The 19757-nt window shown below is 35.9% G+C and overlaps 1 protein-coding gene across 1 annotated transcript in view; it reads left to right on the forward strand.

Annotated features, from left to right (window-relative positions):
• PTPRZ1 (protein tyrosine phosphatase receptor type Z1) overlaps window positions 1-19757 on the forward strand; it is a 190490-nt gene that overhangs the window by 49006 nt on the left and 121727 nt on the right. Inside the window, exon 2 of the mRNA XM_019623701.1 lies at window positions 5208-5273. Within this exon, the coding sequence (XP_019479246.1) occupies window positions 5208-5273 (66 nt within the window). The remainder of the gene's footprint in view (window positions 1-5207; window positions 5274-19757) is intronic.

A 19757-nucleotide genomic window follows, 5' to 3' on the forward strand; every position in this document is an offset into this window, starting at 1 on the left:
TATAAAATGGAATATGTTGAAACAGAAACTTTTAAGGTTACCTGAAATAATACAAAGCAAATTTCTCTGAATTTTTGTAGCAGGTCATAAAGTGACTTCATGAAGAATATTTTTAGGACACATTTTAGAGTAGCCATAAAACATATTTACTAATGTATATCTTTCTGTGTACAATTCGTTCCTAAAATTTCTTACTTTTATCACTCACTACAAAACACACCGAAACAGATCTGGCAAATATTTTCAAATGAAAAGAATCAAAATATAAAAACCAAAGAAACTAAAATCTACAGAAACAGGGGAAAAAATAAAAAACCTGTGTTTCATTATTTTATTTGATTTTAAAATGTTTAAGCACTTTGATAGATTGTATTTTATATAGGATTTACTGGTTTTCAAAGTATATAATGCAACGAAAAACAGTGAACCTAGCTTCTTTTTTCTTGCTCATTGGAGCTATCACATCTCATCTATCAGACTTCTGAGTGGAATTTTAAAAGTGGGCTACTCTCTCACGCCCAAGGACTGTGTAATTAGCATATGAATGTGTAATGGATTGTTTGAAGTAACTATTAAGGGGACAATAGATAAAGAACTACCAACACCTGGGAATCTTGTATTGAAAAAAGCTTTCTTAATGTAAGTAATTAAAAACCGGGGACAAATGCTCATTGTGTCACTTTAAAGCCCTCCAAGGACAGTGAAAATCTGCTGATCTTTGCTGTCATCTTTTAGGTCGAATCATTCAAAGAAGATCTTACTGTGTTATTGATTTCAATGTAATACTTTTTAAATGTAGGCTTTGTATGGATTTGATCTAAAATCATCAAAAAGCATTTACAGGAAAAAGTCTTTCATTTAAAAAATATTTATCTTTAAAACATATAATAGATGACGATAAATCTCTTCCCTATGGTCAGTGCAAAGTTTCAGAGGAAAATTGCAACTCAAATCAGGTATAGAGTCAATTCTCAACAATTCACATATCCGAATAATTCCTGCAGGTGAATTTCTAGGTGTATTGTTTTATTTTGTTTCCTTGAAGGCTTACATGCTATAGGGGTTCCTGCCTGAGCAAAGCACCTGAAGAGAGAGAGTAGCAAATAGATCAAGATTGTTAGAATATTCATGGGGGAAGGCTCAGTGGTGTAGGAGGCAGGAGCTATGCATTATTTCCATTTTTGTCACTGCATATACAAACCACTTATATTCTTTTGGCATAAATTACCTTATCTCTAAAATACGAATTATTTTTTGGTAGCCTGTTAAAGTCTGAGTCAAATGACCTTTGAGGCCCTTTCTAATGTTTAATTGGACATATTCCTTAATCATGAAGACACACTCGTCCCCAGAATTTAACCATAAATGGCAGTCATTTTATGGGACAACTCTATTTTGAAAAATAAATTATGAACCTAATATTGAATTTTTAAGTAGAAACACAAATATATGCGTGAAGACTAACATCAAAGTTATTCCTAACAGCCAAAAGAGTTAACAACCTAAGTATCCATCAGTGATGGATGGATAAATAAAATGTGGTATATCCATTATCAAAACAAAAGTTGCACTGGACAGAGTTAAGCAGCAAGGAAAAGTTTATTCAAGTCTGTAGCAATTGGGAGAGAAGCCAGAATTATGACTGAACTCAATTCCAATGAAGTAAAGGGGATAAGGTTTTTTAAAGGCTGGAGTGAGCCCCAGTGGAAGAGTAACTGCAGGACTTTCAGGGGGAAATCATAGGCCATCTGTGTTTGCTAACTGGCTTTATCCAAAGAAAAATAAATGCATATCTTTACGACAGGAGGTAGTTTTTTCTCCTTGGAGCAGACACTGGCAATGAAGTTAGGCTCCTACCCTCTTACAGAAACTGGGAGATAAAGCTGCTATTTCCTCTGATGCTTATGTTTCAAAGGGATGATTCCCATGTCCTTGAGAAGTATATTTCTGGTAGTAAAACTGCCATGTGGTTATGAAAAACGATTTATATCTCAAAGGGGCAGAGAGAAAATTTACTTATAAGTTTTCTAAACTCTGAGAAGGGCAGGTCAGGGGCATAGGATCAAGAAGAAGCCAGTGCAAAGTTTATTCAAGCTGAGGGAAACTTTAAGGCCAGTTTGGCCACCATAAAATGATATTATTAGGCAATCAAAAGGAATGAAGTACTGATACATGCTACAACATGGATGAGCCATGAAAACATGTTATGCTAAATTAAAGAAGCCAGTCACAAAGGACTATATATTGTGTGATTCTGTTTGTATGAAATGTCTAAAATATCAAATCTATAGAGATAGTAGATTAGTGGTTGTCTAGACCTGGGGGGATGTGGGGATGGGTTTGGGGGTGGCAACTAAAGGGTATGGGATTTCTTATTGGGGCAATGAAGATGTTTTAAAATTGTAGTGATGAATGCACAACTCTGTGACTATACTAAATGCCATTAAATTGTATACTTTAATGATATTATATGATATGTAAATTTTATGATATGTAAATTTTATTTCAATAAGCCATTATAAAAACAAATATGTGTTGAAATATGCTACATAGCAATGGAATATTTACCAATATTTACATGTAATAAAAATTTTAAAACAACTCTTATTTCTCCAAGGTATGTTTTCATTAATCTATGGGTTCAGAATGTATATTTCTGGTAGCTGGCCTGCTTTTTAGTTTTGTTTTTTTTGTTGTTTGTTTTTTTTAAAAGATTTTTTATTGGGGAATTGGGATGGGAACAGTGCTGGGGAATTGGGGGAAGGGGAAAAGACAGTTGCTGTCGTTTTGTTCTTCAGTCTAGTTGTGGAGGATGTTGCTTCCCTGGCCGAAGTTGGCACCATCATTGCGCTCTTCCCGGGCGAGGCAGATCAGTCGCCGGCTTCTGGACGGCTGCTCATTGCGGCTGCTGGCCGCTCACGCTGGCTGCTGGCTACACACGGTAGCTCATGGCAACCCACTGCCACAGGGGCTGCAGCCTACGCCGTCGCTGGCGACTCACGGCAGCCCAGCTCCAGGTTGAGCTGTTGTTCAACATCTTAGCTGTAGAGGGCAGTGTCACTGGCCCTCATATGTGGGATCCGAACCAGGGCCCTCTGGCGTCCCAAGCCAGTTCTTAACCATCGCGCCACTCGGCCGGCCCTTTAGTTTTTATAATATAGTTTAGCAGTGATTTATTACCATGTTGTACTAATCAGAGTATATGACATGGAAGAGAGGAAAATTATTTCTGAAATGTCCTTAGGCTATTTGCCTCACTGAAATTGGGAACTGTCAATAAATAGAAAACAACTGTTTATTGAGAATTAAAGAAATAGTTTCTTTTCCCATCTGATGAGAAAGATCAATATAAGTATGGTATAGTATGGTACGGCATAAATAATTTCTTGCATTCACAAGGGCTACATCGACAGAACCTCAATTTATGAATAATGTTTTATAAGTTCATTTGTTAACTAGCTATTTGTAGCCATCTCTACAGAAACAGTTTTGTCAACATTGATTCCAAACCTACCTCCAAAAGATGTATTTTACCCACAATGTAATTGAAATGAAGTGCTAATGTTACTACAGCCTGGGATTAAGGGACAATGGCACAAGAAAGAGGAGGATAAATCATAACATTCTCATTTCTGGGTGCCAGCTTGACGCCAGGCAAAATTTTGAATTATGCAGAGTGAAATTTTGGCTTTAAAAGGTTCTGGGACCAATTTCTACTTGTGGAACGGGGGAGGTCCCCACACCAACAACTGTTGGGCATCGACTGGGCGTCCTACAATTCAACTCAGTTCTGACACTATCTACATGTAGCAGCATCAGATCCCACAGGTTTAGGGCTCAGTCCTACAAGATTGTCCCCACCCCTTCATCCCTTCAGACACCAGTCACCAAGTCCATGTTGTCACCTGTGGGTCTGACCAACTGGCTCTAGAGCCAAGGTTCCAACAACCCCTCCTTGGGTTTGATTAATTTGCTAAGTGGCTCACAGAACTCAGAGGAACATTTTACTTACTAGATTACTAGTTTACTATGAAAGGCTATATAACAGGAACCACCAGATGGAAGAGATGCACAGGACAGGGTATGGGGCAAGGGCAGGGAGCTCCCATGCCCTCTCCAGGTGTGCCACTCGCCCTAAATCTCCACATGTTCACCAACCCAGAAGTTCTCCAAACCCTCTCCTTCTGAATTTTTATGGAGGCTTCATTGCATACACATGGTTGATTAAATCATTGTCCGTTAGCAGTTGGTTCAACCTCCAGCCTCTCTCCAATCCCCAAAAGTTACAGGGAGAGGGGACTGAATGTTCCAACCCTCTAATCATGTGGTGGTTTTCATGGCAACCAGCTCCCATCATTTGATGGGGGTCCAAAAGTCACCTCATTAACTTAACAAAAAGCACATTTATGGCTCTCTTCTTAGGAAATTCCAAGGTTTTAGGAGCTCTGTGCCAGAAACAGGGAGGAAGACCAAATCTATAATCTTATTATAAATCACAGTATCAAAGGCTTCCACCCACTTTCCTTTCTATGCCTCTTTCCCCATGTTCTAAATCTAGAGCCTCTCTCTGTTGTCATGAGGCAGCCATTATTCTTACGATGCCCTAAGCTTTCCACTGCATTACCTCAGTCAGGCATCCCTGTTTCTCCGAGACAAGTTTACCTGCACTCCCAGCCAACACACACGTTCAAATTCCTACTTCCTGAAGGCACCTAATTTAATTCTGTATTATAAAGGAAGCAAATTTCGAAAACGCGATAACCTCTGGGTCTTCTAAAAGCATTTATAGATAAAACTCAGGTTTTTGTAAACCCCAGAGTATTGCTAATCAGTAGTATTTTAAACATTAGACTTAGGGAATTACTAAAAAAATTGGGAGACAGGACAAGCTGTCGTTTCTGACCCCAATCTCTCTTTGGGATGAACCCTTCTAGTTTGCTTATGCTTTACCTAGAATATTTGCTTTGTCCTTGCCTGAACTTTAGCATTCTTTAAATGTGCCTCCTAAAATGTATACTAACTACAAGACCAGGAACAGTGGAGCAGTAATAGTGGTGGTTGAAGTTGGGAAGAGACATTGGGAAGGTGACATGAAAAGGAGTAATCAGGAACCATTTATGATATGGATGATTTGTGCATCTTATATATTTTTTTTCATTTAAACATGGTTTCCTACACATTGATTTGTTCATTTTTCTTGGTTATAGATTGGGCTTATGGATACTACAGACAACAGAGAAAACTTGTTGAAGAGATTGGCTGGTCCTATACAGGTAAATATATTACTGTATAATGAAATTCAGCAGAAAATTTTGTTGGCTTTTTATCTATTTGTATGTGTAAGAGGAAACTTTGTAGCTAAAAACATCTTTTTAACTTAGCTACATGGATATTCATTTAGATTAATTAATAAAAATGTATACAAAATGATTTTTGGTGGATTTTGCATAAGTTTGTTGGTGCAAAGATACTGGTATTGGATAGAGCTGGGTTTAAATCTCAGGCCCACACTGGCTATAATATCTCTTTGGGAAATATGCATAAAGTGAGGCTCTTTTGTTTCATCTTTGAAATGGAGGATTGTTCTGAGCATTAAGTAAGATAAATGAAATTGGCACAGTGCCTTCTTATAAATAGAAAATTCTCAAGAAATGTTAGATGCTGTTGTTATAATCACAGTAGTGATTTTTTTACTCATTTAACAAATATTGATGGGGTTTTTTGCTCTAGAAGGGGCTTCCTTCTGAATTACTCTGCTCTTACAATTGCTCTTACTGAAATCAGGATCGAAAATGATTTTGCAGGATTGCCAGACTTGGCTTAGAACATCATGACTATCTGAAATTGGCTTAAAATGGTTGCAACCAGAAATGATCAGAAACTTTAGGGGAGAGTAGAAGCTCTAGGCCCGATGGGAAGGACATGGGTGGTGTCTAGATGGACCGTGACATGCCTGGTGACCATCTGAGGCAGAGCTGAGTGCAGAGTTTGCTACTCATTAGAAATAAGGTTGGATTGATTTGAGGAGCTCAGATTAGAAGGGCTTTAACATGAGCCTAGCCAGTTTGAACTTTATTTTATAGATGAAAGACAACAGCACTATGGGTTTTGTAGATAGGCATGCATTTTATTTCTCTTTTTGTTCTTCTTTTAAAAGTAGTAAATAGTCATTGTAGAAAATATGTTCAGGCACAAAGAAGAATATAAAAATCACTCTTTATTGCTAAGTAATATTGCATTGTACATATGCACCACCACTTCTTTATCCAACCGACTATTGATGGGCACTTAGGCTGCAATAAACATAGGGGTGCACATTATCTTTTCAGATTAGTGTTTTGGATTTCTTCAGATGAATACCCAGAAATGGAATTGCTGGGCCATAAGGTAGTTCTATTTTTAATTTTTGGAGGAACCTCCATACTGTTTCCCATAGTGGCTCCAGTTTACAATCCCACAAACAATGCTCAGCCATAAAAAAAGAATGAAATTGGGCTGGCCGAGTGGCTCAGTTGGTTAAGAGTTCACTCAAGAGTGCGAAATCTGAGCAACAGGGTTGCCGGTTCAATTCCCAGCCCAAACTGAGCTGCCAACAGGTGGCAGGATGGCTCAGCTAAAAAAAAAATGAAATCTTATCATTTGCAACACCATGGATGGGCCTGGAAGATATTATGCTAAGCGAAATAAGCCAGAAAAAGAAAGACAGATGCCATATGATTTCACTTATATGTGGAATCTAAAGAACAAAATTAATGAACAAACAAAACAGAAACAGACTCATAAATACAGAGAACAAACTGATGGTTGCCAGATGGGAGGGGGGTTGGGGGGCTGGGTGAAAAAAATGAAGGGATGAAGAAGTGCGAATTATTAGTTAAAAAATAGTCATGGGGATATAAAGTACAGCATAGGGAATATAATCAATAATATTGTAATAACCGTATAGTGCCAGGTGGGTACTAGACTTAGCACAAGGATCACTTCATAAATTATATAAATGACTAACCACTATGCTTCAGCCCTGAAACTAATATAAAATAATATTGAATGTCAACTGTAATTGAAAAATAAAATACATATTTTTTAAAAATCACATTTTACTACCTCCCGGGAATATTCACTAAAAAATTGGTGTATCCCTTTCAGGCCAGTTTTTATTATATTTTTGTATATTTTGTACATAAAGTTATGCATCCAATTTAGAAATTATTTTTGAGCATTTCCTCATTTCAGTGATGATTCTTGTTGATCATGGTACTTAATATTTGCCTAATATTCTATTAAATAAACGTTTTATTTTTAACCATCTATTATTTTTAGATACTTAAGCTACTATAAAAATGACAGTAGCTGAATGGGCAGATTGATATAAACCTTCTTTTGTATTTTTATCATTTCTTTATTAGAGAATACTTCAAAATTCTTAATACACGCAGCCTAATTGCTTTCCAGAGAGGTTACACTAATATGTAGTATAAATTAATGACTGTCCCACTGAATGCTAGCCAGGATTGATGATTATCTTTTTGAAAATCTTTACTAATGTGATAGCTTTAAAAATGACATTTTACTTGAATTTGTTTTGATTACCACTGAAGCCCAGATTTTAATTTCTAGTATTTATATTACCTCTTCTGTGAAATGAGTTAAATTAGAACATGGAATATAATGAAGATATCCATCAGAGCAAGAAAAAAAAAATGAAGGCATATCTATGCTGTGGATTACTTGCAGATAGACATGAAGTAGATCTATATGATGTGTTGAAGGACCTGCCTTGATTTACTCATTTATAATTGTGACCCCTAAACCTAATGAAGACTGGGTTTTTACTTTTATGTTTTAAACTCCGAGAAATATATCAAAGCGAAAATTATCCATAACTCTGCATCACTTTGAGTTATTTAAATGCAGTTCTTTCTCATTTTTTTTTCTGTTTTCTGTTTTGCTACTACATATCCAATGGAATGAATGAACATCCTAAAATTTGAGTTGCTTGAGCAATTTTTTTTTTTTCAGAAAAATGGACTTTCATTAAAAGGGTTTTATATCACAGTGCCTAAATGTTTATCATAATAGTTGTGGTCAAATTAATTTCATAAAATTGTGTTAATTTATCCATTTCCTCACATTTTCACTAATACTAATTTTTAAAATTTGGTCAATTTGATTGACAAAAAGTAAAATTTCATTTTTAACCTATATTTTTTTGATCACGTAATTTCTTAAGTTACTCCAAACAACAGGGTCTAGGTTAGGGTTTTGGGAGGATATATGATAAATAAATACTACTTGACGTAATGGTTAAGTGAATAAGAATGATAGACATAAGTAACTAGTATTTAAAGATGGCTAATTCATTTGTTTATCTTAAACTATTTCACTTTCTTATTAAAAGTGTACATGTTATATTCTATTGGAATAAATTTGCATCTTACTTTCTCTGGATTTGATTCTAGGCCCTGGACCAATTTTTCTCTATTATATGCATAACTCATAAAACATAAGTATTTTAAAATAGGTTATTTTGAGCAAAAGGTAAAGATATATTTTAAGTACCTTTAAGTTGTATTTAAAGTAAAATTTTGAAGTAAGGTATTTAAACACAAGAGGAAAAATATTTTTCCTTAGTCTGACCTTATTATAATACTAAGACTAGAATAATATTAACAATAAAACAATCATCAAACGAGAACAAATCCCAAGACAAATCCAAAGGAAAATATAATAACTTTGTGGAAAATAACTGCTAACATGTTTTTCCACTCATGAAACATTTGGGAGTCTTGACTATTCAGATACATTTCTGATTATATTGTTAACTTTTAATGAATTTTTTAGGAAATTCCCCTAAAGTTAATTAGATTATAGTAAAGTAAAAAACTTTTGGAATCATGTTGTATTATTTAAAGATAAATGTCACTTTTTTTTACAGATAGAAAGTTGGTTTTAGATAGCAAGTAATATATATATATATATATATATATATATATATATATATATATATGCATTGATATAAAAGATACGATTTTGTTTGTTTTTACACGTACTACCAATTGGGTTGTAAGTTTATTAAAATGTAATAAAGTACTGTATTGTTATATTTTGAAACTTTTTATGCTTTGTAACTTTATATCTTTCCTTTCTTCCAAAATCTAAATCCTAGATTTTTATAAAAGCTACAGCTCATTTTTGCCCCCCCTAATAATTATGAGAACCATCTTAGGAAATCCTGACTATGGATGCTTAAAGTGCATCCCTAACCACGAAAATCACATATGGTGGACAGCTCCCTGGTTCTCCTGGAAAATGTTTCCTGATGAGACTATCTGGTCATTAGTTAGTACAGGTTATCGTTTTAAAAGATATATTTAGATATCAGTAGTAGTGGTTTGGCAATGCTGCTTCCAGGAAAAACTCTTCTCCAAAGAGTTTTTCATGAGGGTTACATTTCTACATGTGTTCTCTGATTACATTTATATTTTTTATTTTTAACTACTAAGAATATCACAAGCCATCTTTAAAAATTCATTATTCTATTGTTGGTGAGATGGCTTTTGCTGTGGATAAAAAGTAATATAGAGCTGTTGTAGAAAACTTGATACTTAGAGGTATGTTCATAGAATAAAAGTCTTCCTGGTTTAGTTTCTTAACAACTAATATCCTAGTTTCAGGGTAGAACTAAAAGCAAGTTATATTCCTCTAGACAATAAACCTTTAAACAGAGAACTCAGACATTAAGCAGATATAAGTAAAATGAAAAACAAGTTTTAATGCATACTCCATTCTCTGTAAACCTAGAATCAGAACATGGAGGACTATGGCCGAGGGAGAGAGAGGGTTACAGGTCTCACCACCGAGGCCGATGTGCGCTGACTGGTGGAGTGGTAGCATGTGTTTTCCAGCGGATCAAGGTCCCTAAGAAGCTGGTTGTGCCCATGAGGTCAGGAGAAGACAGCAGTTTTACCAGTGGGTTTATTCTTTACCGATGCAGATACCACTGTGCATATCCTCTTATCTTAATTCTGCCTTTTAATGGCGGAATTGTGTGTAGACTTGGCACCTATAGAGTGGCCAGGCTTTCATGGACGAGTCTCTGCATAAACAATGCACAGATCTTTGCTGTATAATTCAGTTACATTGTCCTGCCCATAACTTAAGGTCTGTTGGCTTCAGCTCCTTTAGGGGACAGTCTAGTGATCAAAGAGATAGACTCATTAAAAAATGTCATTTGCTGTGGGGGGAGGTGTGGTAGATCTCAGAAGTGGATGTTTCAGAGTTGGGATGAGGATGGAGTTTCAGATGAGGACATTTTACGACCGCTTAGCTCAAACTGACTGTGGATTGATTATTTTGTCTGAATTCCTAGGGTGTCAGAAAGAAACCAAGTCTTTATCCAAATGAATATCTTTCCCAAGCAAGTCGCACCAAAGCCAAGCATTTAAAATATTAATTATTTACTATAAAGTTTATTATCTCTTTCTTATTTTTAATACAAATAATTAAAGGTTGGTAATATTTTCAATTTCTATGCTTATTATTCCACCTAGAAAATGGAAAACTATACTAGCTGAATAAAAATTAAGAATAAATTAGTTTTAAGATTTTTAAATTTAATTGATGAATGTTGAAGGAAATTGGTTTTGACCACTCTTAGTTCTAATTTCATTCCTGACAGCGTGTCTTGTTGAGTTACATGTTTCTGTTCCTCCTTGTGTTGTGTTAGCGTTTAAATTTGCCAGATTAGCTGCAGTCTCGGAAGGAAGAACTTGCCTTGAATATTCGTACATATAGAGTTCTAGTAACCATAGAGTTCTAGGACCATCATTACATATGTCTGTCAGACAGCTCGTTGCTCTACCATAAGCCATTTAAAAATATTACACAGCACCTCAAACATTATTGAAATGAAATCACTTAGGCTAAGGCTGTTTATGAAATATTGCACAATTTTAATATGTGAAAACAGCAGAAATCTGGAGGCTACCAGAATGGGTGGAGAATTAGAGTATGGAAGACAAGATAGTATTACTCTTTCAGTGGTGTGTTTTGGTTTTTTTTTTTCATAGATTCAAACGACTTTTCTATTCAGGGTGTAGGCTATAATTATGTTGAGAAATGACAGGGTTGGTAAATACAGTTGACTGTCCCAGTTTTAAAGTTATTATAGCAAGGTGAGCAAGGTATGTTTGTCACTCTGAGACAAAAGCATGAATTGTAAATCTGGGAATATCAGCACTAAAATCCAATTCTTTCCTTAGTGACTTCATTTCACTCAAGGATTTCAGAAAGTGAATTTCCTTCTTCCTATTAAGCTTACATTTTCTATGGCAATGCTTAAACAAAGACAACTCAGTGAAAGTAAACACTACGTTATTTGGTTTTTCATTGTTTGATGTCATGAGCAAGCAGCCCACGATTATCATAAAATCGTCCTTCTGTTCAAGTTGTTAGACCTTCGTAACGTCACACAATGGTAAGATCATCAGAAGTGAATGGATTTTCACTGCTTCATTCTTAGAAGTATCACTATTGAAGTATAGCCTTTATTTCCTGGACTTCTAAAAATATTCTGTTGTTTCTTTTTCACCATACTTTAAAGCAACTTGAAAATGAAAATTTTATATTGGTATAGTCTCAAGTTGTTAACGTCTAGACAACCTTAAAGTTTTAGCGAAAGGGTTGCATTGGATCTGAATGAGAAAGGCCACACAGGAGTCACTATTAGCCATGTGGCTGAATACCCCAGAAGGAGAGCGGCTTTAAATACCGAATTGTTTCTTTAAATAGAATTTCCGGTCTAAATAGTATTTCTATTCCAATAAATATATAACCTAGACGATACTACTTATGGCAAACTAAAGAGCCGTAATGTAAGGTTGTGTATACTGTGGTTGGATGTTTGGCATTCATTTTTGGATATAGTTAGATTTAGTGTTTTACTTCTTTTAACCTAAAAAAAAGTAGGCTAAATATAACTCAGAAAGAAAATTTCAATTCATGTAGAATAATGGCTGATTTCTGGCCCCTCCAGGCCTCTTTTTAACTTCAGAACCTGATATTTTTAGCGTATTATATTTTCCTCTTTGATTCATCTCTCCTTGTATTGAACAGACTGTTCATTTACCATTTCTAACTTAGGAGTTAAAAAGCAAGTCCCGGAACTCTTCTGTATAGAGTTATCTCATTTTTGTAAAAAAAGAAAAACAAACAAGAACACTATATATGGGCATAGTAGAAAGGCCTGGAAAGACGCATCCCGCCAACCTGTTGGCAGTAGTTACCCCTGAGGAGTGGGGCTGTGAACCACCTAAAGAGGCAGGAGACATTCACCATTTATTGATACTATTTATATTGCACTAATATTTTATAAAGAAGTATATTGAAACAAAAGGGTTTCAACGTACTTAGATTCATTTTAGCTCAGAAGGGCTAGTCAGTTGGATAAGAACCTCAGCTTTGTGTTTTCACCAGTCAGACTGTGGGCCTAATTGCAATGAGGGTGTCACAGACATGTAACCAGAGCAGAGAGAAAGCAGTTAACGGCAGGCTTCTCTGACATCACTAACCCACAGACTGACCAGTCTGCTGAACTGCTCTGTATTTCAGTTTCCTTATTTGTAACAAGTTTGTAATAATGCCCTACTTAATTGTTCGTGGATCAGATAAATGTTGTAGGGAAGCTCTCTGAGCAAGTTCACTGCAAATCCAAGTGATTATTATTTGGCAATGTCTTAACTTGAGTCCAAACAGATTAAACAAGTTTGGGCATATCTGATAATCTCACAAAAGGAGTTAGAAGGAGTTGATTTGCTTGAATGCATATTACAGACAGGTATTTCCTATCACCTGTATATGTTTAAGAGTTTAGTGAAGATTTATGTTTTGGGACAACCTTTCTTATGCTAAATTTGTAGAGGCTAAATAGGGTTGTTAAATGATCTGAAACTCATTATTTATTTGTCTGCAACTATCATTTAATATAGAATTGAAAATAATAAAGGGTGGCAGCAGAATAGCATCACAATTAAATAATCATTGCTAAATTTACTTGATCGTAAAAACTATATACTAAGGAGTATACTGCTCTGAGTAAAGCTGAAAATGTGTCAATTCTCCAGCCCGGCCTCACGACTACCCCTTGTGGTAGCATCTAGTAGAGTCTTGAATGGATTGGACAAGTCCTTTGGCAACTCAAGATGACAAAATCTGGCTGTTTTTCCTCTCTCTGTGCTCACACTTCTGGGTTTCATGTCTACATATATTGTTCTTTCCTTTTCTGCAATTTTTTATCTCACTCTCTGTGTTCTTTTCTCTGGAGTGCTATAGTTTGTGAAATATATATTCCAGCAAAAAAATAAAATAAAATAAGTGATTATTACATGGTAAATAAAGACATCTAAGATCAGGCCAAGTTTGTGTTGTCACACAAAATTCATTTACGTGTTTTCAACTTTTAGGCAAAAACATCATAGCAGTTACTTTGAGTTGACCTATGACAACTTCCTATTTTATGAACCATTCAGGACTGAGAGCAAGTTATTTAGTTAGTTTAGTGCGTTTTCTGTATGGTAATTCAGACTCTTTAAACCAAAGATTTTCAAAGAGCAAACAGATGAAAAATATGTAAATAAGTCACTTCTTATATTCAGAAAGATTTCTTATTAAGTGAGTTATAGTTTCATGACTGCAGCATAGAATTACAAAAATGTTTTTGAAATATACAGAGGGTGCCCAAAAATGTATACACATTTTAAGAAAGGAAAACTGTATTAAAATTGTAATACTCAATATATACCGATAACAAAAGATGAATACAAGTCACATGTGACTTCTGCAATTACAAGAGGTGCTCAAAGTGGTTACCATCAGCCTCCAGACACTTCTGATTATGGTGAACTACTGCTTGAGCAACGTTGACCAAAGTGTCTACTTGTATACATTTTTTGGCACCCCCAGTATTCAGAAATATTTAGGACTGATAGATTTTATTTTCTTTATCCCTTGAATCAATATGGCTCTCTATTCTGCAACCTATGAATATTGTGTTTCTGATTGAACCATGTACTTTTGTTCAGGTAAGAGACCCCCTGACTGGGCCAGAGTTAGGGCTTTTTCTGGCTGGAGTGCGGAAGATCTGAGAGGTCTTTTGTGGCTTCTGGCACACCAGCCTCCAACTGTTATAAACCGTGTGCAAGGAGCTTCAAAATTATGGAATATTGAAGGACACTTATAACAGCTGCCCAGATTCATTTGTCAAACGGTATAAGCGTAGGGTTTCATGGAAAGGGAAAGGAACTTGAATTCTATTTAGAGGTAGGTTCAGAGCAGTGCCTGATAACCTAGGGAGGAGAGCCTGATGGAAGCCAGAATGGAGGGAGGAGAAGCATGGAGCCCCTGGGAGACAATTCTCAGGACTGAAGAAGAAATCTGGGAGCAGTAGCTGAGTGCGAAGTGGAGCCTGGCGCCCACTGGAGCAGGTATCAGATTAAACATGATGTTTCCGGCTGCTTTGCCGAGCCACTCCCCACCCAGAGCCTCCCTTGCTCCCAAATGCCTGCCCCACACTGTTTTGGAAACAAAGAACCCAATAACTCCAAGATTGGGCTCCTTCTCAAATAGTGAAAAATGAGAAGAAGGGGACCCTGGAGGTTCTGAGGCTGGTGCGTGGAGCAGGCCCGTGAAGTGCAGGCATCCAGTCTGGTAAAGAAGCTGACTGTAGCCAGAGAGGTGACTGAGGATCTCCAGGAAGGAGCCGCAACCTTGGACTTCAAATCGGATTCTTGCCCACATGGGCTAAACTTCATTCCCTTAGGGCAGGGGTGTCAAACTGGCTGCCGGAGGCCCTCGAGGTAATTTTTTATGGCCCAATTGTTATGAAGAAAATAGCGCTTAGGGGAGATTGAGGCAATATACACACAATTCCCTCGTTAACCCTTTAACTACTGAAGAGGAGTATACAAAGCCCTCGGGCTGCCAGTTTGACACCCCTGCCTTAGGGGATACTATTCAGCTCTGTAATTTAACAGAATATTTTTTGATGACAGATGGTGAAAGAGGAGACCTCCCTGGCTGAGGAGACTGTGATGAGACTATAGATGCCTTTCTGATCTATATCCCCCAGTGAATCTATGAATCCAGGAAGTGTAGGGATCTGAGCCATTATCATGATGCGTATCATGGGGGAAGATCTGATATTTATTGTTCCTATGTGGAAATCACTTATTCATTATATAAAAACAAATGTTCATAAATGTCAAATATATATTTATTTGTATAAGTATATTTGTAAATGTATAAATATTTATAAATATAAGTACATATTTATAAACATAAATATTATATATAGCATTTATAGATATAAATATATGTATTCATATATATGTATAGATATAAATATATTTATTCACATATATGTATAAATATAAAATAGCTGAAATTTTACTCTCCAGAGATAACTGCTATTGTCTTCTGTTGAAGAAATGTTATTGAAAATAAAATCTCCCAAACCAGAAAACTTCTTCACAAAGGTAGTAGAGAAAGGAATCAGTTTTGTTGTTGAATAAGCATTAAACCGAAATGTGATACACATCAAGACAACCTACTCAGAGATTGCAAAGACAAAAAGGAATCTCATCTCCTCATATTGTCAAGCAGATAAAACCCATGACATACATGTTTTCAAGATAAATAATGACTAGTCCTCAAGTAAGGACTTGACAGCAACTTTTGTCACACATAATTCATCCTAAGTTTACCTGGTAATTGGAGTAGCTTTGTAGCTTCATATCTTCATGAGAGGAGGTAGCTTTGCAAATTGGAACAAGGCAGCCACCTGAATTAGGCTCCGACCTTCCCACAAAGGGCAGACAGGTGTGTTACCTTCCTTACTATTTACACTTCATGAAAGGTGGCTCCCAACTCCTTGAGAGACATTCCTGGGCCATAAAGCTGACAAAAGTTCTCTGGAGTTTTCAAAAGGATTTAGATACTTTTCAAAGACAGGAGAAAATACTTACAATATCAGATTTCTAAAGTACATGCTTTAAGAAAAGGAGAAGTTGCTTCCCTATCTTCAACAGGAGAGATCTCTCTTATTTTGAAGGTTTGTTTGTCCTTACAGTTCTTAATTATTCTTTCAGACATTTTTATGACCTCTTACGAAATGTCCTGCTCTGTAACCTGCATTTACCTCAATAATAATTTGTGGCTATCTTTTTAGGTAAATGCATTGTATCTAAGTCAAGGTGGGGAAAAACAGAGAACTAAGCTTCTAGGGCAAAGCTTTATTTTCTTCATTGTATCCCATGCCTAAAACAGAGCCTCACACATAGTAGGTGCCCAATAAATATTTGGTAGTTATTACGCTACCTCCTTCAGTCTCATTGGAAAATAGAATTAATTTCACCTGGGAGGAATTGTGACTAGTAATAACATAACTTTAGGGACCCAACGCAAATCATTCTTGCAACAAACAGGGCTATACAAAAAAATTGTAATGTGAGTTCAGGGCAAATGTGAGTACACAAGAAGTAGCTATAAATCCGAATGAAGTGGAAAACAGGAAAGGCTGTATTTTGTAACCCTTTGCCACCTGGAAATTGAAACAATATTAAAGCCACCCAAAATCAGCATCAGGGCAAATCCAAAACTTGGCATAAGCCAAACTATGATTGTCTCTAAACTGGGAATGGCTAATCGAGCCTTTTTCACATGCTTCCTATCCTATCCTATTCTATCCTTTCACATTTCATGAGCATCTCTAGGATGTAAGAGCTGCTTGTAGCACTTTTCTATAAATAGCATACAGTTTCTCTTTTCCAAAACCCCCAAAGTTTTGGAAATAAATATCAGTTGCATTTATACGTGCATTACCTTCATATATCCTTGAGAATTTTTAGGTTCAGTTAATCGGTGTTAGAATGTGAAAGCCTCAATTTCTTATCACTTCCCTAGCCTTTCTTCTATCTGAATGTTATTACATTGTCCTCTACAAAGGAAAATTTAAAGTTTTGAGATTATTTGTTTAATATTTACTGGGTATATAACCCATGAGCCAGACACTGCACTGGGCTCAGGGGATGCAAAGAAGAAAGGAAGCCATTGCAGGCATGCCAACAATGATTACAAAGCACGGTAAATGCACAAATGGTAGATTGGGTAATAAGGCATAAAGCTATTAGATTTTTTAATTCTTATGTGGATATTAAAAAAAATGCTGGCTCCAAAGCCACTGTTTTTGATACAGTCTTTTCTTGCTTTATGCTCATGTCTTTTTTAAGGACTGTGTTAAGAGTAGTCACTTCTGAAACGTGTGGTTGTGGGTGCCTTTTATTTTCATCTCTTTGCTTGCCCATATCTTCCACCTTGTCTACACTAAATGTCTATTTAATATAATATAAAATTATTTAAATTAATTTCTATTCTGTGGATGATGAGCAGATTGTTTTGCATCAGAGTCTTCTGCCCCTTTATGTTTCTTCACTCTTTTTTTTTTAAGGGGCATGTTTTTTGTTTTTGTTTTTGTTTTTTATTGGGGAACAGAGTGTTTTCCCAGGACCCATCCGCTCCAAGTCAAGTAGTTGTTTCAATCTAGTTGTGGAGGGTGCAGCTCAGCAGCCCATGTGGGGATCGAACTGGAAACTTGGTGTTATGAGCACTGCGCTCTAACCAGCTGAGCTGACCGGCTGCCCCCTTCCTCACTCTTTAATGACCTAATGGTGTTTGTATCTGAGAGACCTGCCCATGACTACTTGACCGTGAACTTCTTTACTGATCACTAAAGTGGGAAATACTATATTAATCGTTTATACCCTTAAGGAGTAGGTGATAAATTGTAATTAGTGCAAACATGAGTAACATTCTCTTAGAAAAAATGGCCATATCATCATACATTTGTATTTTACCAGGACTCAGTCCAGCCAGCATTCTATCCAGGGCACTTCAGGCATCACACAACTTAATTTTCTTCTTTGCTGTGGTGCAGGGTACTCGCTGCTTTCATAATCTGGGGTCATTATCCCAGGTCAGTGAGAATCTGCTTCTCATAGTTGATTGTCTGAATCGCTGCCGGCTTAGTCACGTTTTCTATATCATTTACCAGAAAGTATAGTTTTTAAAGAAGTTAGAACCATTGTGCAGATAACCTGTAGCCTTGAAATGCTCCCGAAATGTGCTTTGGAGCAGTCCCCCAAACCCGGAACTCAAATTCCCCTACAGGTTGATCAAGGATGTCACTGACCTCTGTCTAGATAAGGGGTTCTCCACTCCAAGTCACCGTTTTCCAAGTGAGTCTGTTGATGTGGAAGAGTTCATTGTCTTTTGAAAGGAAGACAGCTCATCTGTAGAGAGCAGCTGCAACTGTTTCCATTTAGCAGAATTATTACATCTTTAATTTCTGTGGAGATAGTGAAGAAAGCCAGTTAGGATATGTCTGTGTGGCTTCCGAGCAGATTTGGAGGGAAGTTTCTGTGACTTTTAATTATGATCCTTCATCCCCAAAATATACATGTTTTGGTGAATTATAATAATGTCTACTTTCATTTATGGTGATTATTTGTTTATGCTTAAGCACAAGAAAGGCTTGACTTAAAATCCAAGTCTCGCTGAAGTGTTTTTATGTCGTTAACATTTTTAAAAGTAAATTGAGTAGAAAATTAAGTTTTGGCTTATGATGCAAATTCTTCTAATGGATCTGGCCTTTGATTAATAATTTATGAGTTAGTACTGTAAGATGTTTATATAGATTAGATACCACAGAGATCTAAGGAACTATATTTATTTGATCCTAATTAATATTGGTCTTAAATAGATAATCACACCACTTTCCAATTTCCTAATGTTAAGCAATTAAACAAGCAGCTATTGGCCAGATAAATATTAAACTTTGCCAAGTAAATACTCATATATCATTTTTTCCACTATATTTGGACTATATTACAGTAGATTACAAAACATGTTGAAATTCACATACCTTGGGAAGATTCCATATCATATATAGGTTATCAATGAAAATTTATTTATCTGCTTAATAGTTTTAAGATTTATGCTGAATTATCACAGATAGTTTAGTATATATTTTCTCCAGTATGTGAAAATAATTCAACTAAATGAAACTTTATTTGTGACTATGTGAAAGTGCTTTATGTTTAACCTTAAAAGTAGTAAAATACTGGATTAGTAGGAATTCCGTTGTCTTAATTGGAATGTTCTTAAACTGTATGTTTTGCCCTTTTGGGAAAATGAAATTGCTAAAGGAGCAATTACAATGGTAAAGAAAAAAAGGGAACACTAAATATAGATAGTTTATAATTTAGACCAGTGGTTCCTAAACTTTAGTGTGCACCAGAGTTACTTGGAGGACTTACTAAAATAAGATTGCTGGGTCTGATTTCCAGAATTTCTGACTCAGTAAACCTGAGGTGGAGGCTACAAATTTAATATCTAACAAATCCTCAGGTGGTTCTGCTACTGGCCTGGGAAACCTCATATTGCAGTACCAGATTCTAGATCAATCTCTGCTTATATTGCTTTAATTTGTGGAATGAATGAATGAATGAATGAGTAAAAAGAAAATATGCATGAATACATTTATATATGTGAAAGTGCTTTAGCTCTCTGGATGTGATATAGTGACATGAAAGAATATTATTATTGCTTCTATTTAAGATATAATAACATTTTAAGGTAGTTTTCAAATCCTGTTATCTATCCGTCAAGAGATGAGCTAAGTTTTTGAACAATTGTTAATACAACTT

The sequence above is a fragment of the Hipposideros armiger genome, unplaced genomic scaffold (assembly GCF_001890085.2).
Source record: "Hipposideros armiger isolate ML-2016 unplaced genomic scaffold, ASM189008v1 scaffold_559, whole genome shotgun sequence".
Lineage (NCBI taxonomy): Eukaryota > Metazoa > Chordata > Mammalia > Chiroptera > Hipposideridae > Hipposideros > Hipposideros armiger.